At 42.2% G+C, this 25291-nt stretch overlaps 1 protein-coding gene across 1 annotated transcript in view; it reads left to right on the top strand.

The window, feature by feature from the left end:
• Nucleotides 1–25291, top strand: part of NTRK2 (neurotrophic receptor tyrosine kinase 2) — a 331706-nt gene that overhangs the window by 226936 nt on the left and 79479 nt on the right. Inside the window, exon 13 of the mRNA XM_042963894.1 lies at nt 20362–20492. Within this exon, the coding sequence (XP_042819828.1) occupies nt 20362–20492 (131 nt within the window). The remainder of the gene's footprint in view (nt 1–20361; nt 20493–25291) is intronic.

Genomic DNA, 25291 nt, shown 5'->3' on the forward strand with positions numbered 1-25291 from the left:
TGGCAATGCTTGGTGTCCCTTGGCTTATAGACCCATCACCCCGATCTCTGTCTCCATCTTCACATGCTGTCTTCCCTGTGTGTCTCTCTCTGTGCCTTCTCCATTTCTGTCTTGTATAGGGACACTTATCATTGGATTTAAGGCCCACCCTAATCCGGGGATGATCTCATCTTAAAATCTTTACCTTTAATTATATCTACAAAGATTCTTATTCCAAATAGGATCACATTCTGAGGTCGCAACAGGCATATTCATATTCAACCCACTACAGCTATCTTTCCTTATGTTGAACTGTGTTTTCTTGTTTTTCAAAGATCAGTTGGGCAGAGCTATATGGGTATATTTCTGGGTTCTCTCTCTCTTTTTTTAAGTAGGTTCCACATCCAGTGTGGAGCCCAGCCTGAGACCAAGACCTGAGCTGAGATCAAGAGCTGCTTAACTGACTGAGCCACCCAGGCACCCCTGGGTTCTCTGTTCTATCCCATTGACTTACATGTCTATCCCTCCACCAGTAGCACATAAACATTATGCCTGTAGCTATGTAAGTTTTGAAATCTGATAGACTGATTCTTCCCATTTTATTCTTCCTTTTCAAAATTATTTTCAGCTATCCTATATATTGCATATTCATATACATTTTAGAACAATATTGTCAATATATACAAAATATTTCACTGGGACTTTAATAGGAATTGTGTTAAACCCATATATCAATTTGGAGAGAATTGAAATTTTTACTATGTTGAATTTTCCAGTCCATGAACATAGTATTTATCTATTTATTTAGATCTTTGATTTCTTTCATCAATATTGTTTTCAGTATACAAGTCTTACACATATTATGTTAGATTTACACCTAAATATTTAATTTGGGGGGAGCAATTTAAAATGGTATTGCATTAAAAAATTTAATGTTTATTTATTTTTGATAGAGACAGAACATGAGTTGGGGGAGGGGCAGAGAGAGAGAGAGAGAAAATCCGAAGCAGTCTCCGGGCTCTGAGTTCTCAGCACAGAGCCTGAAGTGGGGCTCGAACTCACAAACTGTGAGATCACGACCTGAGCTGAAGTTGGATGCTTAACCGACTGAGTCACCCAGATGTCCCTAAAATGGTATTTCATTTTAAATTTTGGCATTCACAAATTCATTTTTAGGCTTAGAAACACAATTGATTTCGTGTTTACTTGAATCCAGCAACCTTGCTGAACTCACTTATTCTAAGACTTTTTGGTTTTGTTTTGTTTTTTTGGTAGATTTTAAAAAATTTTCTATGTAGGCTGTCATTGCCTCTTCCAATAGAGATATTTTATTTTTTTTCCTTTCCCATCCTGTGCTTGTTACTTCCTTTGATTGCCTTATTATATTGGCTAGCATCCACTATCGTGTTGAGTGAGAAAGGTGAGAGCCTTGCCTCATTTGTGATCTTGAAGGGAATGCTTTCAGTCTTCCACCATTAAGTATAATGTAGGATTTTTTTAATAGATGCTTTATATCCAGTTCAGGAAGCTTGAAGGTGAACAATACAGTGCACCCATTAGAAGAAGGGGCCTATAAAGACTTGGCTAGGTTCCATAGGGGGTTCTTAATTGAGAAGACAACTGAGATGCTGTTTAGGAGACACTTGTTGACAGATGGGGCTAGTCAGGGTGATCAAAATGATGGGTGCTGATACCTGCTACAGCACAGTGAACCTTGAAAGCATTATGTTAAGTGGAAAGATGCCAGACACAAAAGGACACATATTGTGTGATCCTATTTATATGAAATATTCAGACGAGGCACATGCACAGAGATGGAAAACCGATGAGTGGTCGCCATGGGCTGAGGGGAGGGGGAAATGGCAAGTGACTGCCTAATAGGTACAGGGTTTCCATTTGGGGTGATAGTTGTGCAAAATTGTGAATGTACTTAATGCCATTGAACTGTACACTCTAAAATGATACATTTTGTGTTATATGTATTTTATACCACAATTTAAATAGTTGAAAATTAAAAAAAAAAAAAACTAAAAATCTTCAAGAAACAACAAACCCAGTAGTATTTCTCATCCCTGTGCCCAATAGACATTACTAATTGATCATGGAACTCTTGCACTAAGCCCCTAATTCTCTCAGCATAATGCCTTATGCAGTCACTTCCAATCAACAGAAGAAGGCATGGATGAAAAAAACCTGTTTCCATCTTAGGCAAGGAGCCCACTGTCACCACACAGGATGTCCAATCTAGAGCAACAGCACAATGGATCCCAGATCCCACCAGAAGCAGGCCTGGGGCTGCTCACTTCTTGCCTCCTCCTTCAATCAGAATTGGTACAGGGTCTGTTATGGCTGAGACCATTTATGCCAACGTCGGTTACAACAGCTGAGATTAGTCAAGGGCCAAGTGGCAGAGAAGAAACCATCTTACTTTTCCTATTAAGATCCAATACCTAGCAGCTCCATATTGTTAATTCCCAAAGATTTCAAAGCAGCCTGCTTGCAAGTTGAATTTCAGGGGAGAGATGGGCGTGATTTATGGTGACAGCTATTAAGCTTTTATAGAACATAATACATGTGTTCTTGCTCCTACCGTAAAATTGATTGTTGCTAATTAGTTAGGGCTGCCAGCTCACTTGTGTGTGAGAGGCTGTCACACTCCCTTCTCCTGGTCCTGCTAATTAGCCTTCTGAGCCTCATCCTATCCTTGTGTCCTGTAGCTTTCTCTTCCCTGTATATTTCTTATTTAAACAATCAAGCCTGCTTGTTGGCTTTGGTTGGTTTTAGATAGAGGTTCAACTTTGAGGGCGTAGAAATCCCTGTGGGCAGTCTAACGATGTCAGGTGAGACAAATAGTTTTTTGCACACCAGCAGGCATTATGCAAGTGCATTTGACCCAACATGAACATCTGCCTTTCAAACGCTCCTTTTTTACTGAGGGCTGACTTCTAATGAAATCACTTGAACTCTCAGGTACTTGGTTTAGGTCATCACCTTCTGGGTTGCAGGAATCTGGGACGGAGGTCATTCTGCTGGAATGATGGCTCATAGATGTGTGCAGCAATGAGAGCACCTGGTCTGGGCAGCCCTTTGGCCACGGTGGCAGCCGCCTGGTGTGGTGCGTTAAGTATCAGCTTTAAGAGAGATGCTTTGAGGCGCTGAAGGTATCCTGACGGTGATTGAGCCTGTCTGCAGCCTTGCAGCCCTTGGAGGGGCTCTGGCATATTTGTGCAGGGAGTGCTGGTGGTATAATTGCTGTTGGCATTTCCATGGGAAAAGAAGGTCAATTCTGTTGGATTTTTCTGAGAGCAGGGAGCCTGCTTTGTCCAACTAGCATGTATCTCCAACCAGCGTGAATCTAACGGTGACAGTCTCATGAAGTTATTATCACATATAGTGACAATAAAAAGGAAAGGGTTTTCCTAAATACAGTTCTGCACCTAATGAAGCTTGTTCACTCCTCTGTTCAATGAGCCAACAAAACAGGCGCAGAGAGAGAAAAATCCCGTTTACACTGATTGCATCGTGCATGCCTCTGCCCACCTCCTGTGAGGCAGCTTATTTCACACATCCCCATGACAGAGTAATGTGACTTCATTGACTGGCAAGCAGCTGTTGGTACAGCATGTGAGGTGTCTGGGTGTGTGTGTGTGTGTAATGCCCACACACTGAAATGAAGAGGGAATAGAAAGCGTGACACAGCCACTGAAATTTAAAGGGGAAGTATGCCTTTATTAAAATTCACATATGACGGTAGAGGCTGCGGCTATATTAAAATCTGAGCGTGTCTACAAACCCAGCTGCCAAGCGAAAAAAGAGGGAACTGATTTCCACCCGTTGCTTCTGAGCAAGGCTTCAGATCCTAGGTGCTGGAAAGACAGACCCAAGCTCTGAGACTCGGGCTGGATCAAACAATCAAGTTATTAGGATCGAGCTCTCCAGCCACCAGTGCTACATACTTCTTTTTCTGCTCCGCACTTGGGGCTTCTTTGTATCTGCTGCTGTTCCCCAGCAGGGAGGGGATATGGGTCCAGTGAAAGGTGACACTTGACGACATCTTCTGACACTTTGCTGCAGGGATTCATCGGACACCAATCCATAGCTGATGGCATTGGGAAAGTCTGAAGGGGAGGCCAGTGGTATTTGCACATGTGTATAACCATTTTACTTCCAAGAAGCCTTCTTGGATAGAAGACCAAGGGATGAAATAAAGAATCTGACGCTTCATGTGACTTTTTAGTGAACTCTTTGCTGTGACAAATCTGGATCACTGGGCACCATGGTTAAGGGGAAATGTGACTGAGAAAGCTAGTCATGTTTCCGAGGGTCATATGGAGTTTGGCGACTGAGTGAATCACTCTTTTGCTCAGATTATCAGGTAAGTTGGCTCTTAGGGTTTATAGCTTTCCTTTTATTTTCATCGTCTTCCTGTAACCTAGGACTTCATGACTATGCTCATTGCTCTCTTTGCTGTAGGGGGCATATTCCTACTAGAAAATATGCTACTTATATAATGCCACGCCCCCCATTCAGGAACCTATGATAGCCCCCATCTACTTATCGGACCAAATCTAGACTCCTCAGCTAACCCACAGGTGCTCTATGATCTGTCGTATTTGACCAATGGAAGCTCCACTGAAACCTCTATCCCACCCACTCTCTTCACACCCCTGATTAACCAAAGCAATCATGTTCCTACTACCCTGACTTTATGTCTTTGCTTCTCCTCGTTTCTTAAGAGTCTTCCTCCACTTTACCTCTAACTATTCAAGGAGATCCACTCTTCACAGTTCAACCTAGACCTTTTGTTTTTGTTTTAATTCTATGAAGCCTTTCCTACAATTACCATCCACATTAACTTCACCTTCTTAACTTCATATCCCTCCAGTAGGCAAATGCTTGGCAGTGTATTTTGCATTAGCATCTTGCTTTGATCTTGGCATCTGGAAGGAAGTTTCTTACCTTCTCGGTCTCCAGAATGCCTACTCTGCCACTCTGACATAAAGAACATTGAACTTGGAAGCAAAAGACCAAGCTGGGTGTTTGGCTATAGAACCGAGCAGCTGTGCAGCCTTGGACAAACCCCTTGGCCTCTCTGAGCCCCTCCTTCTCAGCTGTAAAATAGAACTCGGGAAACAGTCTATTTCACAGAGTTGTTTTAATGTTCAAATTAAAGAACATGGGAGAGTACTTTATGAGCCTGAAAGTGCTCGAAGAACAGAAGGCCCCATTATTATTGCAGTTGTGTGCAATATTTAGTGTTACATCAAACCAGTAAACTGCGTCTGTAAGGCACTGAGAGATCTTGAGTGCTAAATTGCCTGAATAGCAGTGGTCACAACATGTAACATTTATAGAACATTTTATTTGTCAGGGTACTTTTTATTTAGAATTCCATTTTGTTCTCGCTAGGATACAGGGGTCAAGTATTTTTATTCCCATTTTCCAGCTTAAGGAAAGAAATCGAAGTTGGACAGATAATTTTAAGTAAATTGCTCTAAGCCACATAGTTATTAGCGATGATTGGCCTAGGGCTTCCTTCCTGCCTGTTCCTCCCTGCCTGCAAATTGTGGTCATTTTCCCTCATTGCTTCCCTTGTTACCACCCCGGGCCTTGCACAGAGGACACTCTCCACTTCATTTGTCCCTTCTCTTCCTCCATGGGCATTTTCCTCCTTGGCCTTCAAGGGTTCTTGTATGCTTAGAGTGGTTTTGTCTGGGCTTGTCGTCACTGTGCACATTCATAAGGTGGAGGGACGAAATATAAGAATATTTTACTGTGCCTTACAAACATCAGTGGTTCATTCAAGTGTTTTTAGGTGGAGGGGCCTGGACCAAATAAGTGACCGGAGTCCGGTGTTCGGCCCTCACTATTCATTCACATCCACATTAACTTGAAGCCCCACTGCAGATTTCAGTCCTCCTGAGAAATCAGGTTCTTTCTGGAGGCTTGTCTAACCAGGTCCCAGGTCAGGCTATCAGGCCTATCAGGCAGGGGTGGGCACTTTTTAGCCATACCCCCTGGAGGCAAACTGTCACCAGCTGATTTCTTCCTCAACTTCAACATACCATAGAATTTGACATTGGTGGTTTTTTTTTTTTTCTTGAATGCATTTGTTTAATATCATCTACTCCAAATATTTGATCATTTCAGTACTTTGGACCTTGCCAATTCCTATTATAAATGGTCCATATTAACCTATAAGAACAGAAGTTTTAATCACACCAAGTATAAGTAGTTCCCTGTATAATAGCAGCATCGAAACTCTCTTAGGAGAAGACAATTCCTATACAAGACTTCGTTACAAAACCTGGGGAAGCATAACAGGGGCCGGCTTTGTCTGACCTCCCCGTAGTATCCCAACAGGATACTGTTGGGATCCCAACAGGATCCCAAAGCCCAATGGGTGGAAACCATTCTCTCCTCTCTAAAGCAGTGCCATTAGGTAAGTATTACTTAGTTCTGCACTCCTCATAACTGGTCTCCAAAAACGGAGTTTGTATCATTGACTGCAAGATTTGGAAGCATTCCAGCAGACAGAAGCACACAAAATGAGTCTTTATCCTAAGACACAGACGAAAGGGACCCGAGCCCCATGACTCTCACATTATAAATTTGCTCACAGCTCATAAACTGCCCTCATCACCATGCTTCTTGACATGGATTCAGACCCAAGGTTTTGCAGCTCATCAAAGATGGAGAGTGTAAATAGGCAGAGGACAAAAGAGGTAAATCTGGTAGCTACAGAGAAAGGGTGATTTGACTTCTGGTACAGACCATAGCAATAGTGCACTGACTTCATATCGCCTTTATCTTCCCTGCTTCCCCCTGTTCTTAATCTGTTGAGCTATTTATTGTATTTGGACGATAAATGTCTATTATGATAAGGATCAGAGTATAATGAAAATGGCATTGGGTTTAAGGGCAAACAAATGGGTTTTGGGTCCTGGCTCAGCTCTGGGAAATTAACACTTTTACTATGCCTTGCTGTCTTCATTTATAAAATGGATAGGTTATGTAAGGTCTTGTTTGAGCTCTTGGAGAACATCCATCTGCTGTGGAGACCTCAAGCACTTCCTTAGAAAGGTAGTGAAGACATTCCACCTAGACTGTTGAGCTGAGCATGTCTGTTTGCCTCTTATTAATTCAGTGAAGGGAAGGAGAGGTGGAAATCCTTCGTGGGTAAGATTTTTCAATAGATTTCCGGAAGAGAGATAGTGTGGGGTTGCCATGTGCATGTGTGAAACACAGTGAAGGAGTCTTCATCTCAGAATATGATATGGGGTTCTTCAGTGGAGGCAGGACAGCCCTGTTTGGTGGAACCTGGGATGGCTTGGGGCCAGCAGGTGCATCAGGTGCACTAGAGAGTATCGGTGGGAAAGGGCTTAAACATAGTGGGGGGATAATGGCATTAGTGGTATGCACCTCCCCTCCAATGTATCAGAGAAGCAGATTGCCCATTATTTATCCTCAGACCAAAATGAAGAAACAAATTGAAAGCACTTCTATGCAGAAATTGCCAGATTGCCCTAGAGGATGATTGCTAATAGTATAGATAGTGAAGTCCAGGGTAACGTCCTTTTTAGTCTAGCATGTTTATGCTCTAGCTTCATGGTCCACTTTCTGCCTATTTGCCCTAAAGCAAGGCCTGTCTATCTATGTGTTCTACCAATGACCCAATTCCTAAGCAAACTTACTATCTGAAAACAGAATTACTGCCATAAGAGCACAAGATACCCTTACTAGCTACCCGGTCTTTCATCCTTAAACATCAATAAAATTTAAGATCCACCATACACATGAGGACAATAAGCACTGAAAGAAAAGATCCAAAGAGGAAAACTGACATTGGAAGAAACAGAAGTATTTTAGGAATCAGGAGAGAATTAAAAACAAACAAACAAAAAAATACTCCCTGACTTGAGATTTTATATACATAAATCAAAGTTAGGTAGCTATGAAAAATGAATCATAAGATAACACAAATTTACTCATAAAAATTAAATATATGATGGCAGAACTAAAAGTTTCAATCACAGGTCTGAAAGATAGTGTAGAAAATTTTCCAGAATAAAGAGCAAAAAGACAGAGATAGACAAGGTTGGGGAAGAAAGGAGAAGTAGAAAAGGAATTCATGAGAGAGAATTCATACAGTTCAACTGTATCAGGAAAGGTGACAATATGGCTACTAAGATTTCCAACTAATAATGAGAACACAGAAAAAAAAATGGTAGAGAGAAAATTAACAAAGAAAAAACCAGAGGACAATTTCCCAGTGTTGAAGAAGCCCCAGACCTCAAATTGAGAGGTCCACCAAATTTCAACAGGATAAATGAAAAATCTACCTATCTGAATTAGACACTAAGGACAATGTTTTTTTTTAATTTTTAAATTTTTATTTTTTATATGAAATTTATTGTCAAATTGGTTTCCATACAACACCTAGTGCTCATCCCAACAGGTGTCCTCCTCAATACCCAACACCCACCCTCCCCTCCCTCCCACCCCCCCATCAACCCTCAGTTTATTCTCAGTTTTTAAGAGTCTCTTATGGTTTGGCTCCCTCCCTCTCTAACTTTTTTTTTCCTTCCCCTCCCCCATGGTCTTCTGTTAAGTTTCTCAGGATCCACATAAGAGAGAAAACATATGGTACCTGTCTTTCTCTGTATAACTTATTTCACTTAGCATCACACTCTCCAGTTCCATCCACGTTGCTATGAAAGGCCATATTTCATTCTTTCTCATTGCCACGTAGTATTCCATTGTGTATATAAACCACAATTTCTTTATCCATTCATCAGTTGATGGACATTTAGGATCTTTCCACAATTTGGCTATTGTTGAAAGTGCCGCTATAAACATTAGGGTACAAGTGCCCCTATGCATCAGCACTCCTGTATCCCTTGGGTAAACTCCTATCAGTGCTATTGCTGGGTCATATGCACCAGAATTTTTCTCGAAGCTAGAACAAGCAATCCTAAAATTTGTATGGAACCATAAAAGACCCCGAATAACCAAACTAATATTGAAGAAGACCAAAGTGGGAGGCATCACAATCCCAGATTTTAGCCTCTACTACAAAGCTGTAATCAAGACAGCATGGTATTGGCACAAAAACAGACACATAGACCAATGGAATAGAATAGAGACTCCAGAATTGCACCCACAAAAGTATGGCCAACTAATCTTTGACAAAAGCAGGAAAGAATATCCAATGGAAAAAAGACAGTCTCTTTATCAAATGGTGCTGGGAGAACTGGACAGCAACATGCAGAAGGATGAAACTGGACCACTTACTTACACCAGTCGCAAAGATAAACTCAAAATGGATAAAGGACCTGAATGTGAGACAGGAAACCATCAAAACCCTGGAGGAGGAAGCAGGAAAAAACCTCTCTTACCTCAGCCACAGCAATTTCTTACTTGACACATCTCCAAAGGCAAGGGAATGAAAAGCAAAAATGAACTATCGGGACCTCATGAAGATACAAAGCTCCTGCACTGCAAAGGAAGCAATCAGCAAAACTAAAAGTCACCCAACAGAATGGGAAAAGATATTTGCAAATGACATATCGGACAAAGGGCTACTATCCAAAATCTATACAGAACTCACCAAACCCCACACCTGAAAAACAATCCAGTGAAGAAATGGGCAGAAGACATGAATAGACACTTCTCTAAAGAAGACATCCAGATGGCCAACAAGCACATGAGAAGATGCTCAACATCGCTCCTCATCAGGGAAATACAAATCAAAACCACACTCAGATACCACCTCACACCGGTCAAAGTGGCTAAAATGAACAAATCAGGAGACTACAGATGCTGGCGAGGATGTGGAGAAATGTGAACCCTCTTGCACTGTTGGTGGGAATGCAAACTGGTGCAGCCGCTCTGGAAAACAGTGTGGAGGTTCCTCAAAAAATTAAAAATAGATCTACCCTAGGACAATCTTGATGGTAGGGAAGAAAAGTCATTCGATTTTGATGCTTAGAACATCCTCCTTCGAGTGGCCCAGAAGTTCTCTGTATGACACTAGATGTGGAAAAGAAAATGCAACCCTGGCATCTACTGAGGTTTGTAGCATACGGTTGGCCATATTGATATAAATTATGTTTATTGCTTTTCAATTTTTAGTCGCATAAGACACTTAATTGTAGCATATTGTAAGTTGAATGTACATAAGAACGGTTGTGACGCAGTTGCTATAAAAGTCAAGCTCAAAGAATATGTGAAGTGATTGGGGTAGATGGAAGGTAGAGGGACTCATATGCTCATGATATACAGAAGAATATTGCATAATGGCTTAAAAAGATATAGTGTGATAGTTTATCAATAGAAGGACTAAAAATAACATAGCTCCCAGTTACTGGGAAGAGGTGGGAGACAGTGTGAGTAAAATCTTTCTCTTGAAGAGCAGAGAATTGATAAGTGTCTTAAATTGGGGAAACAGGAACAGAAAGTACATATATTGATTAGAGTTATGGAGGAAGTCCCTAGAAAACAAAAATTCAAACTGGATTGAATTGATCACCCAGGAGAATGGGATCGAGGACAGGGAAGCACGTGGAAGGGTAAAATTTCTTACCATTGTGAGCTCTTCAGCACTATTTGATTTGTTACCATGTCTGTGTATTGTTTTCCTTAATATTTTCTTGAAAATTAAAAGACATGGCTTCTTTTCTAACATTGAGAGGTTCTGTTTGCAAAGACAACAGCCTAGAGATAAATTAGGTTAAGCCACATGAAATAGCTGATATTTGTCTCATTTGGGCCTGCACAAATGGAAACCTCATTTGGTTCAACCTAAGTAGTTGTCAGACTTGGGACTTTAATGTGGACATGTCTTTTTATATGAAGGTCCAGCGTGTGGTCAAGTCTGTGACATCGTGGCATTTTGGAAATGTCATAATTAATTATGGTCAACACAGCCCTTCTTTCCAACCAACATTTCAAGCCCTGCTCAACTTACAAGGGAGAACTCACAAGACACATCCTCCAAGCCCAAATCCTTTATTCAAAAGATTTAATTCTTTTTCTTCTAGACACCCTTAACCCTGTATTTTTCACATCTGTCATAGAAGTTTTTATATTCTGCCTTTGACAACCATTAGTGTATTTGTCTCATCTCCCTGTTAGAATGCCCATCCTTTGGGGGAAAGATTCATGTTCTACTGGGGGAGACTGCATGGTTTTGAAACCAATCTGAGCTTGCCTTAGCCACTTTCTAGCTGTGTGGCTTTGGGCAAATTACTTCACATCTCCAGCACTCAGTTACCACATTGCCTAAATGGAAACAGTGATGTCTGTCCCCAGGTCCAGCAGAATGTCTCAATAGGAGAACGTTTGTACAATGCTTAACACAATGCATAGCACACAGCAGATATGTAATTAGTAACCGCTGACACCCTCTTCTCCTTCTTCATCCTTGAGTCTTCCACAGTGCCAAACACAATTCTTTTCACACAGATGCTTGCCCGGGGAAATGAGGGGTAAAAAAGAATTGAAAGATGCTACGAGTATTGCAAAACCCTTTGAAGAAAGTAAACAGTAACATTACCTTTTAAACTATGAGTTCTTAATTAAGAATATTAAAGAGGAAATACCATTGGTCTCTGCTTTGCCTATTAATTGGACAGAAAGCCCTCTAGAGATGGAAAACAGTTGAGATTGAAAACATCTTGTCTGTCACCCTCCCTCTTTCGCATATTGGCCATGTATCATTGGTTATGAGCTCCGCTAGAATTGGAGCAGAGTCTATAGCCATGGAAAGCAGCCTGGGAAGCTGCCATGGAATTCTAGACCTTATAAAATGCCCACTGTTCTCCCATTGTGCATTAAGCTAAGCACTTGGCCCTTTCTCTTGAGTTTAGAGCTTTGCTCATAAAGACTCCAGCCTGCTTTTCTGAGATTGGCTCAATGGTTCCATGAGCCTTTCCTGAGAGGCCCACTTGCCTAACACTTTGCTCATCCTTCCCATCACCATCGATCCCATTCTGATCTAGAACATGTATGCCAGAGTGTGCGCACAGAGAAGATAGTCAATATGTTTACATTAGACACAGGTCAGGGAAGCCCTGAATGCCCACTGGTCTGGTTTCTGAATTACCCCCACCGAAACCTAAAGGTGTCTTTCACAATGGGAGCACCCATGTAGACGGACATCAGTAAAGCCCAACTATCTTGAAGAAGTCAATTAGGAAAATGTGATGGCTACCAGTTTAAGGTATTGAAGGAAGGAAAGTTTCCATGGAGAGGGCACAGGAGTGGAGGGTTGCAAATGATAAGACAGGCTCCAGTGTAGAAGCCTTGGATGGAGGCTTGTGCATACAGCTTCGGAGGGGGAAGCAGGGTGTGAAAGGGATGTTCTCCATCCTTAGGAGCGGGAGGAGCTTTGGAGCTCAGGGACGCAGGGTCAGAGGGGTAGACAGATAAGACTCTCTGGCCCACCTGCCAGGATTTTGTACCATCACTCTGCATAATTATTCTTGAAAATATAAACATTGCCAGGGCTGACTGACAAGTATTGTTCCAGCAGGGAGGGCTGTCAGGGCAAATCAATCCAATTCCACCACATGCCAGTGTGTAAAACAGATATAATTTTGGCTGTTAGGGGCTGTCAAAGCGAAGGATGTGCCGTATGTGTATTTTGAAGTGTGGTGTTCCCTTCAGTCTCACAGCTTGAAAGATTTCTGGGGCTTTCCCCCTCCCTGGATGTTTTCTACAAGAAGTTTTTGGATTTTAACTTCAAATAACTCCATCGCCCTTATCTATGGTGACATTGGATTTCCATTAAGCTCCATTCCTGCTCCCTTACCCCCACAGCTGCCCTGCTCTTGTTCAGCACAGGAGCCTTGAAATTCCGTTTTGGATGAAAGGGTCCTTTGCTGCCACTGGATGTTGTATGAGGCATCCACGTAGGAAACTGATACCCTCTCAGGAATGTAAAGTCACTTGCGAAGTATCTTGCCCATCACTGGACCCAATGCCAGGCTTAGCCCAAAGGCTTATGACGGTCTGAGCTTCATGGACCCCTTGGGAATCCCTGGAAGTCTACTCCGTCCCTTGGTGGCTCAGTGCTGTGATGAGCATCAGAGTTGAGGCCCTCAGAAGGTGGCTCACTCAACATCTTTCCTCACTCTTCCAGAATGTTTCTGTATCTCTTAACCACTGTGCCCTAACTGGCTTCCACAAGAATCTCTTCTGCCAGTTTCCTTCTCTCCCTCCCTTCCTCCCTCCCTTCCTCCCTTCCTCCCTTCCTTCCTTCCTTCCTTCCTTCCTTCCTTCCTTCCTTCCTTCCTTCCTGTGCCTATTTAATTCCTTACTCTCTACTATTCTCCTTAACTTACCAGCACCCTTAAATCTCTCCCTCAAACTCCCCCAGCCCCATCCTCTAGATTTGCCGCCATGCTATCTCTAGACTGACCTTTGTGCCCTGACCCATCCCCCACTCCCTTTTGCCCCCATCTCCCACATGTGCAGTCTCTACTCACTGCCTCCACTTCTTCCCACTTACTCCTGTGCCTCCATCAAGCCACCTTCTGCTCCTCAGGCTCATTCATGGCCCTTTCTCAGGTGTACATTTTGGTCACATGGTTCCTTATTCTCTGTTTTGATTACCTGACATGTTCTAGGCCCAGCAGTGAGTGTGGGGAAATCGTATCCCCAAAGCATTCTTGCATATGCCCTTAGACCCTGATTTTTAAGCCATTATGATGAGATATCGTCATATCTTGCAGCACTTTCACCGAGGGTAGCTTTTGTGTCATGTGTTTATTCCATATGGAGTTTGGCCACAAGAACGACTCTGAGGAAGATCACCATTTACTCTCTAGACATCACTGAGGGCATTGATCCCCTGTGTAAAATCCATTTGATATATTCCTTCAAAAACTAAATGCCGTGAAGAATCTTACTTACCGTAAGGAGTTTCTCTGCTTTTACGTATGGGCAGTCAAGATTTTGTAAATTACTGTGTTTCTCTTTTGGCTTCTGCTGCAAGGACGCTTGGAGTCAAATTATGACTTAATGTGAATGACCACGTGGGCCCCTCGAATCTGCACACTTGCATTTCTACTAATATGTCTCTTAGCCTTCTATTCCACTTTCCCTGACTCGAGTTTTGATTTGAGTTTTTTTTGTTTTTCTTCGCATAGTCACAGCAAGTACTCAAAAATCTTTTGTGAATGAAGCAAAGGTGTTAGTAAAAGATACGATAGATTCAAGTATGTGTGTTTTTCTGCTTCTTTAGGTTGTAGGTTGCTTGATGACAGGGGTTACTCTGCCTATTCTTTTGCTAGGCCCTAAAAAAATGTCCAGGCTACAGTTGGTGCTTTGTAAACACTTACTGAGCTAAATTGATGAAAGTCAACCCACAGCTCGTTAGGTGGACAAAGTTGAGCTCACACAGTTTTTCTTTCATTTTGTTTTCTGTAAGAAAGTCAAGGCAGAATATTGTAGTAGAAAGAATTTTAGCTCTGCCCGTCACTGGTTGGACAACCTTGGGTGAGTTACTTAGCTCGACTGAGCCTCTTTTTACTTTAATCTGAAAATGGAGATAAGGATACCCTACTGGACTGCTGTTAAGATTGATAATTCTTGTAAACCTCTTAGCGCATTTTCTGGCCCATAATAGCAATGTGCACATGTTAGGCCCTTCCCCACTTCCCCATTTCATTGGAAATAACACTTGGTAAAGGATAAGTGGATTGCTCTATGACCACAAGTAAGTCAATTAATTGTGGTGTCATCTGTAAAATAAATGTGACTGTTGACCTCATTCAGAGAGATATGAAAATTAATTGATGGTAATGCACATTGGGATTTTTTGCTGAAAAGTACTTAAGAATGGCTCAGTATTATGATAAGTTCTATTTCATCATTAATATTATTTATGAATATTTGGCCTTGTCTTCTCCTGGTATGTTTTATGTCTGCGGTCTTAATTGCATTTATTTCCAATTTAGTACCAACTTGTATTTTAATAAAAATATAGATGAAATTGAAAAACATAGTTCCAGTCTTTCATGCAACTTTATTTTTACAAGGTGGATGATTTTACCTTTTCAGTATGCTGCCCACGAAACAGACATAAAGATGTTTAGTAAATAGTGTTTGTTCATCCTACTTAAAATCGAGCTCAGGTATTTTTCAAGGTATTTAAGTTTTAATTCTTACTTTTCTCACTCTTATTTTGTTGACAATTTTCTGATGAAGTTCTTCATTATGAGACATTTGGTCCATTTCAGAAGATAAACACGAATGTTTCAAGTATTTTATAGAAGACATGTTAGCTAGATGAAATCCCTATTGCCATTTAACATCAGGAGGCCCTCACTGCCTTCAGTCTCAAAGGGGGGCTTGTGTTACAGAATCCAGTGTCCCTTCTTGGTCACCGTCTAGCTGTGTGGCCCTGGGGAAGACGTGTCACTTGTTGACTGTCAAACATGAGGCAGTCAGCCTCAATAATCTTTAAGTTCTTTTGCCATTACAGTGTCAGGTCCTTTGCAATGGAACCGCTGAAGGTGATCCCTCCATTTGGGTCTGTAAGGAAACAGAGAGACCACATCTACTCCAGAATATTATCTTCTAGAATTTAATCCTTTTTACTTTTCTTCTCAGAATTTTAAAATATGCTTCCTTTTAACTGAAGATCACTTAGTACCTGGCATATATTAGAGATTTCAATTAATGACTCAATTTAAGGTTCATATGCTGAGCAGGACATGTGCACTGGGCCAAGGGGGCTTTCTATAAAGCCCCATTACTGAGGAAATTGGAAGGGCATAGTTCCAATTTCACCCTTAAGTGGGTAGGGTTTTATTGATTTATTTATTTACTTAGTTAGTTTTAGAGTTAGTAGTAATAGATACAGACGTGGATGAATACTTCACCTGTAGCCTGCGTGTGCATATTTAGAATATCTGCTTCTGGGAGATATCAATACCAGGAACGTGATTTAAACCATCTGAAATTGCAAGTGTATCCATAAACTACTGCAGGTACTTGTGAGAAAACGCATTTGTCAGTGGTCGTAATTACATGATACTAACAGAAAACTGGAAATCTACTCAGTTCTGGTACTCCTGATGCAAATGACCAAGGGCCCCAAATTTCCACTCTGGAAAATTCCATTAATGACAAAGATGTCCGGATAGTTTTAGCCACTGATTATTATTGCTGGTCATCAATTTCTCTCTGATTCTATAAAGTAGATTTATTCACAGAATATCTAATCACGTGCTTTGTTTTGACTGTATCAGGGTACATGGATCGGTCTGCAGACCACCTGAGTTTGACGGTGTATTTGTTACACCACCTACATCTCTTACTGATACCTCCTTGTCTTCAGGCAAGGTGAATTTTAAAGAAAAACTTTCCTATGAAGGCTTTTTTTAAAAAGCAACTATCTTTTTGAGTTTTCCTCCAAATGTAAAAAATTTATATGCTTACCTGATAGCTTATTTATCATGGGATCTTTAGACTCACTTCACTCAGAATATTTTGTATAAAATGAATCCAAATGTTCGTAGGGCCCTTAAAGACAGTGTTATTCAAAGTGCTAGTCCACCGTGACGTAAAGAGCTTGTCCAGAATGTGAATCAGTGCATTTCTTCCTTCATGAAGACAGTCTTGCTCCCAGAAAAAGTCACCTTAATGCCATTCAGACCGCCAGACCAAACCTCCCGATGCTGGGCTCTTAGCTACAGCACTGAAAGACTCAGGATAAATGGAAGTCCAGTGTTTCTGCAGCTTAGGCAAGTTACTGAACTTGTCTGTGCCGCAGGCCCTGAGAATGGAGACACTGGTAGGGTGGAGGGGGAGAGTGTAGGCAGGGGAGCTCAGTGGATGAGAGGAATAACCAGCAATGAGGGGACAGAAATGGTGCATAGACTGATGGCTCCTTAAAGTAGATACTTTGAGATAGCTGGAGCTCTAGCTGAAGAGAGGGGGCAATGGCCAGAAATCAGGCACACAGGCGCTGAAGTACCTGGGGTTGAGGTTGGAGGATGGCCTCCATTTGAGGCCATGGAGGTCCTCGGGGCATAGCCAAGATTTTATTTGAGTCAAGGAGGGCCCCATACTCTCTTGGAAGAGATTAGGAAGAAATTCTTAGGTCAGTGAAAGGAGAGCTGCAGGTTAGTTATTCTCTCCACCCCTGACCTCTGAGAATTTGGCTGCTTTATGGCCTATAGGATTGTTGTCAGTTAACTGAAATGATATGATTAAATAGCATTTATCTGTGGCTGTTATTACCGTTTGATACATTTTTTCAATAAATATTTTTATTGTACCAACTGTATGCAAAACGCTGTAAGGCCCCGTCAGGAATGTAAATACAAACACAAAAGTGTTACCTGTGCTTCTGAGTGGCTTCTAGTCTTCTAAGAGAGAAATTTGGTTGAGAGGGAATACATTGGCAAAAGGCCACCCTTCATATAATCTATTGTGCCCCAAACCAACAGAGCAAATTAATGCAAAATAGCCCATTTCTGAACGAAAAGATGCACTTACTGCTTTCAAGGTCAGTATAGGAAAACTGGTCTCATCAATTTTAGTTTTGAAGATGATGGAAATGTGGCTTTACCCATAGCTTTAAAAACTTAAACTTATTTCCCACCGATTTCTTCTCCTATCTGAAATTTGTTTTAAGTGTAAATCAAAAACGAAAAGAAGTTAAATACTTGCCTTGACATGATGAAAATAAATCAAGTGGCAATTTAATTCCCACTGAACATGTGACCACCGCGGAGTTAAATATTAGATTTAAATATGGCAGCTAATTCTCTGCAAGAATTAACATTTGTCTCTTTATATGGGCACTCTACCTAATGAACACATTTCTCTTCTCTTAAATTCAGCCGTTGCTACTGGAGCATGAGAAATTAATATACATTCTTATATTCATTAATATTGTTGCTCATAAAAGACCTTTTGATTTTTATCACCCTGAGTTCCCAGAGGCCCACGGAAGCCATCATTGCTCCAAACCACATGAATTATCGGGGGAAAAATCCTATTAAGGCAAAACCTTAATCACCGCTTGCATTTTATATCAAATTGTGTCTAAAAAGAAACTGTAGAGCATATCCATCAACAGAGAATGAATAAATAAATGGCGGTATAGTCCTTTCACAGAATATTATAAAGCAGTAAAAGCAAAAGGATGACTACTGCACACATACTGGAGCTCAATGTAACTCAATCTCCAGGGCGTTGTTGAGTAAAAAACGCAAGATGCAAAGAATACACATTCTCGCATCATATCTCATTAGGGATATAGCGTTAGTAGCAAACCTGTAGAGGAAATGATTAACACAAAATTCAGGGTAGTAACTGGGCCCCAGAAGAGAGTGGGGAAGTGGATACAATCAAGAAAGTCCCAGTGGTAGAGCGGTGCTTTCAACATACTAGTGATAGTCTGTTTCTTAAATGGGATGGTGGGCTTATGGGCATTCATTTTAATACTATTATTTCAACTACAGAATTTTGATTTATATTTTCTTGTGTTTTCACAATGCAGTTCACATTCAAGTTAAAAAAAAAGACAAAAAAAATTTTTTTTAATCTTCATTTATTTTTGAGTGAGAGACAGAGTGTGAGCAGGGAAGGAGCAGAGAGAGAAGGACACACAGAATCCAAAGAAGGCTCCAGGCCCTGAGCTGTCAGCACAGAGCCTGACGTGAGGCTCGAACCCACAAACCGTGAGATCATGACCTGAGCCAAAGTCGGACGCTCAACTGACTGAGCCACCCAGGTGCCCGCCCCCCCAAAAAAGACTTTTAAAGAAAGTTCATCAAATTAAACCACAGTAATAAATCTTCTGTGTGCTCAGCACCTGAGACATTGCACAAGACTATAGGAGATAGATAGGGTTGCTTTTAAACTCAGGGAGTTTCCAGTTATGAAATGAATGGAAGACATAAGCCAGAATTCAACTAAGCACAAGTCATGATATAATATGAATTCAGAGAAGGAGGTCGTCGGTGGTCAAAGTGGTCTTGGAAACTCTCAGGAAGTGAGAATTTGAACTCACCTTTGAAGGGTGAACTAAACAGAAAGGAAGCTGGGAGATTATGTTTACTTTTTATTCTATTGTTTATATATTCTATTTTTCTTGCCATGTGTAGCACAATTTATAATGGAAAAGAAACTGTGGTATGGAAGAAAAAAAAAAAACAAAAAACATTTACTCTGGATTCAGACCTGAATTCAAACTTCAACTTCTCTGTTCCCATGCTGTGAATCACTGAAATTTCTGCAGGCTCAGTTTCCCTGTGTACAAAATGCAGAGAAGGTTGCTTCCCAGGGCTGTGCGAGAAAAATGAGAGAATACTGTTGGCTGGACATTCCAAGCTCCAGAGGGCGTCCCGATCTCTTTTTAATACTGCCATTCAGGGACGAGCCTTCCAGAAAAGAATGGTGGCCAATGGGCTGGTGGAACCCTTGAGCTGAGAAGTTCAACATTTGATGGACAGGGTGAAGAGGCACATACTCCCACTACGGCTCTGTCCTCCACAGAGTCTCCTTTGGGGCTTCCCACTGGCTCTGTTCTTCTGAGAAATGCTTTGCTCTGCTCCCCTCCTTGCAGCTGATGGGCTTCCAGAAAGCCTTGGCTGCCTCCTGCCTTGTTTCTTGGGAAAGTGTATGGATGAATTGATGTGGGCCAGCTCCACTCTAGACTAGAGGGGGAAATATTCTCTCTTCCCACCGTGCATCTATTCTTATCTCTTCTTGGCATTGGATAACCAAGACTGGGGACATGATCTTAGAATGGGCTGGGGAAGCCAGCCATAGCACAGCCTAGACATTTCTGGAAGGAGAAATGAGTCTCAACCATGGTCTAGCCCACCTCAGCAGGAGGCTAAAGCTGGGACGGGGATAAATCTTTAATTAGAAATGCCCAGACCTTGCCTTTTCCCCTTGTGTCCTTTGAGCCTCTTTCCCTCAGGAGTCTGAGGCGTCTTAACAAAGAATTAGGGAGTCCTAGCTCTCTCTCTGCCTTTCCCCACTAGACACATGACTAACAAGTATATGCAAGGTGTCTGGCTTATGAGAGGCCTGCTATTAATGTCCAATCCCTTCTCATCTCTCCCCTTTCCTAATCTGGGAAGTTCATTAATGACATTCCGCAGCCAACGAGGAGGTTGCTACTTGATTTCTATCAAAAATGACCATTGAGTCCTGGAAAGCAAGCCAGTGCAACCTCCCTCCAGCCATTTGGGTGGACTGTGAGGATGGATACTGAGTTTCTCCTCTGGTTTGCCAGTGCAGAGGGGCAGAGTCTCAGGCCTGCACGCTCAGGAGGCAGGCCCCTGACTCCCACCCTCAGCCTTTACCTCCACGTGCCTCGATTCCAATTTCCATTCTGTCTTTGTTTTCCAGTTGTTCAACACATCAAGCGACATAACATTGTTCTGAAAAGGGAGCTAGGCGAAGGAGCCTTTGGAAAAGTTTTCCTAGCTGAATGCTATAACCTCTGTCCTGAGCAGGACAAGATCTTGGTGGCAGTGAAGGTAAGAGAACACTCCAGAATGTCTCATTATCTGTTGTCGCACTAACGTGTGGAAGCGCATTGTGTCATTTTGTATTTGGCCAATTCAGGAACCAATTATGTCTGCTATGGTGGATGTGTTCGAATTTCCTGTACCTAAATGGACAGCGGGAAGGGTGTTTGGGGCTCATCTAGCTGTCTGAGTTTCTTCTCAGGGGCAACCTGTCCATCTCCAGGCTGTGAATAGCTTTGGGCTACTCTGACAAGTCAATGCTAACTCAATTCTGGGTGGAGGTCGGTAGGGTCAAACAGAATTCAACCAGCTAAGTCTTGGAGACTCAATCTGTCTCCTCAGATTGCTTGATGCTGATGCCAAGCTCAGCTGGAGCTTGTCTCTGGTGAAGGTTCTAGAAGGGAGACCAGAGTTCACTTTGCCCTCTCAGCCTCTGCTCTGCTGACGTCTTCTGTTATACCTTACCCTGTCCCTCCCAAATGTTCCCAGAGCCCCAGGACTGTAAACAGTGCGGGCAAGACTCTATCCTGGGGTGGATGGAGTCTCTTGTAAATTCCACTACCCTAGGAGATGCAAGGTCTTACTGAAATAAAAGAGTCTGAAAGTCCTTACTTCTAGCCATTTCCCCCAAAACTCAAAAAGGAGACCTGGCCTTCAATAAGATAAATATTACTGGAGGGGAACAAAAGTTCCACTGAGTTCTCTAAAACACAAGAATTAACAAAAATAGCACAAAAGACTTGAGCGTATCTTTTACATATGCATTGTCAACATTTTAAAAAACAACTCACCACGGTATTGAATAATATATGCAAACCACTTAAAAGAGGCATATATTTATTAAATGAATTAGGTGGCAAAGGAATGTAGACTTGGCTCGCATAATAAAATGCAACTTCTTGGCTTAACAGAAGATGACTGGGTTTTGTTTGTTTCTGCCAAACACAGAATGTTTACATGAGTGGCGTTTGTTTACTGGTTATAATCAGGACAACCTTTCATGTTTAAAAAAATCAGATGTATATTCCATTACTGTTGTACTTAGCATTAAAATACTCTGGTATATACAGAATAGGTCACTGAGGAGAAAGGTAAAATTCTTCTTGAACTTTCTCATCCTGCAGATTAAACACAGTTTCTGTTAAAACTCATCCAAAGGAAAAAACAGTGCATTTGCTTTCTTTATCTTCCAAAGTAACCAACATGAATGGATGCTCTTAGACGCTCACATTTAAAAGCTGCATTTTAAAGTGAATAAAGGACATGGTGGCCCATTTGGTTGAGCATCGGAACTTGTCTCAGGTCATGATCTCACGGCTTGTGGGTTCGAGCCCTGCATGGGGCTCTGTGCTGACAGCTCTGTGCCTGGAGCCTGCTTCAGATTCTGTGTCTCCCTCTCTCTCTGCCCCCTCCCACCCGCTCGCACTCTGTCTCTCTCTCTCTCTCAAAATAAATACACATAATAATAAAATAAAAATAAAGCGAATAAAGAACAGAATTTTCTAGGGAGGGTAAATGTAGTGTCAATAAACATCATACTAAGTTAAGCAAATGGAAGGGGGGAAAGGGAGCCAGAGGAGAGGAAACAGGAAGGCGATGCTAGAAAGATGTGAGGTCAAGTAGGGTAGAAGGTGTAAAATAAGAATCCTGCTCTGATTCTGGGGGCGGGGGTGGGGGGGCAGGGGTTTAATTCCTGCTGTTGTGATTGCTTCCTCTTTTCTTTCCTTTACCCCAAAAGTTTGTTATTTTTTAAAGCACAGAATGTTCAGAACATTTGGCAGGGTTATATCTGCAGGCTCTGCTCTCTTCTGTCGCTCTTTTTTCCCCCTTAGGATAAATGGGACCAAGAGGTGCCTCTATTTTTGTAGATTCGTAGACTGATAAAACACGAGAGCTGGAAAAAGCTTAGGGAAGAGCTGATCCTAATCTAGTCGTGAGTTATACACAAGGACACTGAAGACCATGGATTTGTGTTCTGGGCTCATGTTTCCTCCCACTGATATTTGGAGACCGCCCAGGGAACTAAGTCAGCCCATCAGATTCTGAATTCAGATTCTTGAGGTCACAAGGTGAGACTCTTTGAATGTACGAACATTCTGGGAGATTAGAGAATCCTAGATGATCGTGTAGGAGTAGCTGAGGGACCTCGGCCAGATAGAGAGAAATTTCTCAGTGGGTATAGCTTTTCTTTTTGGTATCATTTCTTATTCTCTGCCTACTTCGCTGTATTTCTTTGAATGCCCTTGAAGAGAGGGTGTTGGATGGCTAAATCCAGGGCACCCTCAGCTCTTGGGTTACGTTTCCTTCCCAACACATGCCAAAATAAGGTTTCAGGGCTTGGGCTGGTAATGATGAAAGATCAGCCGGCATCAGCCGTGTGTAGCCAGTGGGGCATGCTTCCACGTGGTCACATCTCCCTTGGCTCTGTCAGTGAGGCTTCTCCGGTTTGAATCACAGTCACAGCCCTAATCCCACCTCTGACCTAGACCCAGGACCTAGTCCTCATAGACACCCTGGCTTTGCCAAATAAGTTCGCAAATGAATGACCTATGAAGAGTGCTTGTTAATTAACACCGCTAAAAACAAGCAAACAAACAAACAAGAGACAAGCCAAGGAACAAAAACTTGGATTTTTCCCTTTTATCAAATCCTGACTCCTCCTCTGCCAGGTCCTTCTTGTTGAAATTCAAATGCAACTGTTGTTTCAAGCAGAGAGGACAAAATGCCTGCAGCTCAAAAATGCAGTTCCAACTTCAAGGTCGCACACCTAAGAAGTCTCATCTCAGTGATCTTGCATGTGCAGCTTTGTTGAAATCAAAGGCTTTGTTTATGTTCGCTGGAATGACTTCAAGCTTCAGAGAGGATGCCCAGGTTAATTTTCCGGGATCCGCAGGCTGCAACCTCACAAGGAAGGAGTCGTACCTTCTACAGGCTCCGGATGAATGGATCAGAATAGCACATGGGCCTTTTACAAAGCTGCTGTCTCCAGCCCAACCTGCTCAATTTTAGGGCTGCGAGCTGGCCAATTGAAAGTGTGTTCAAAGACTATCCCAGGAGCCTGGGAGGAAAACGTCTATGGTTCCGGCCCTAACCACAGGAAAGCGAATTTTTAAGGAATGAGACAAGCTGAATGCAGCTTCCGGGGCCTGCACAGACTGTCATCTCTGAGGAGTGGCTGCGGGAGCTGCTTCTCTCCCATTGGAGGCACCCAGGGATGTTTGACAGGCTTTCTGCCCGTTGCCTAGCAACCCCGGCAGCATTGATTATGTATGCTAAGAAATTGCAGCTATTGTCCTTTTTCTTTCTCTAGAAGGAGCTGACTGGTTTGAAATCCAAGACTTTGCATTCAGACTGACAGATGTCAGTTTCCTGTAAATTCTGGCGTCGCCTGCCCCAAGTGATTTCAGAACTGGAGGGATCCACGGAACCGATTTGAGACAGAAGTGATCCTAAGGCATGTGTAGGGCATTCGAGGGTGCAGGAGGGCTGAGCGTGCCTCTCCCTTTAGAGTATCTGCTTGTTTGGAGCCAACCAGATTGACCTTTTCTTGATATTTTTGGATGACCTTTGTTTTTTAGTGAAATAGATTTGACAATTATTTTTTTTTCCTCTTTACACTGTATTACAATTGAAGAGCCCATAAAGAGAATGAGAAGCAGAGAAACCAGTCTTTGATCAGAATGAGTTACTTTACCTTTAAGTAACTCAATTGCCAAGGAAACGCTTCATGGCAGTTTCCCTGCATTAGCTGTGGGTGCGTTAGCTATTTTTGGCTCTCTCCAACCTGCATTTCAATAGCTACAATGCCTACAACATTTTCTTGTACTATGAATGCATGCAGATTTTTGTTTTTTAAACATAGCCACAAGTGCGCTTTGTAGGATTCATGGCCTCTCCTCCCCCTCTCCACTAACTCAGGTGTATTTCCAGAAACATAAAATGCTGCACACGAGAGAGACTTTAGAAATCCTACAGAACCCAAGCCTCATGTTTTATAGATGAGAAAGCCAAGACCTAGGGAAGTGGAGTGACTTCCTTGAGGGGTAAGTTAAAGTGAGTGAGAGGCACCAGCACAGGAACATTTGAGACTAGAAAGGACGAAATCTGACTTCAGCAGGCACTTCCTTTGGGATTTTTGCATTTCATGTTTCTGAATATCTTCTTGTTAACAGAGGAAATAAGGATGATTTTCTTCACCAAGGGTTTTGGAAGAGTTGACTGATAAGCCCTCTGGCACACTACCGTTCGGCAGCCCCAAAGTCACATCCAGCATGTTTTTCCATTCCTGTGTCTGGAGAGCCCTACCTCGCCCCCTCGATGCACACAGCTCCCATTAATCCATCAGCTCTCCGCTCAGGTTGCTCCTCTTTGGAGATACATTCCCTTGCCTGCTCCCCCAGCTAAGTCAGACCTCCCTATTACATGCTAGTAAGGCATCTGCCCTTGTCCTTCACAGCATTTGTCAAGGTTGTGCATTCTATATGTATCCACGGGCTTAGTTAATCAATGGCAAGATTGTGGGTCTCCTCCGTTAGAGCGGTATTTTTGAGGGCGAGAATCATGCTTTTTAGCACATTGTCTAATATCTAGTAACATGGAATCAGTGCTTGTTGAGTGAACAAAAGGATAGACGGGTGGACAGATAAACTATAGAAAAAATAGCCTTTGAAAAAGTGAAGAGTCTGCAGTTGACGTTTCTAGGTAAGGAAATGATCTGATGAGCTACTGATAATCATAGAACTTTATAGCTGAGAGGCACTGTAAAGATGATATATAGAGGATAGTGTAATCTAATGAGAAGTCATTTT

Source organism: Panthera tigris, chromosome D4, assembly GCF_018350195.1.
Source record: "Panthera tigris isolate Pti1 chromosome D4, P.tigris_Pti1_mat1.1, whole genome shotgun sequence".
Taxonomy (NCBI): Eukaryota; Metazoa; Chordata; class Mammalia; order Carnivora; family Felidae; genus Panthera; species Panthera tigris.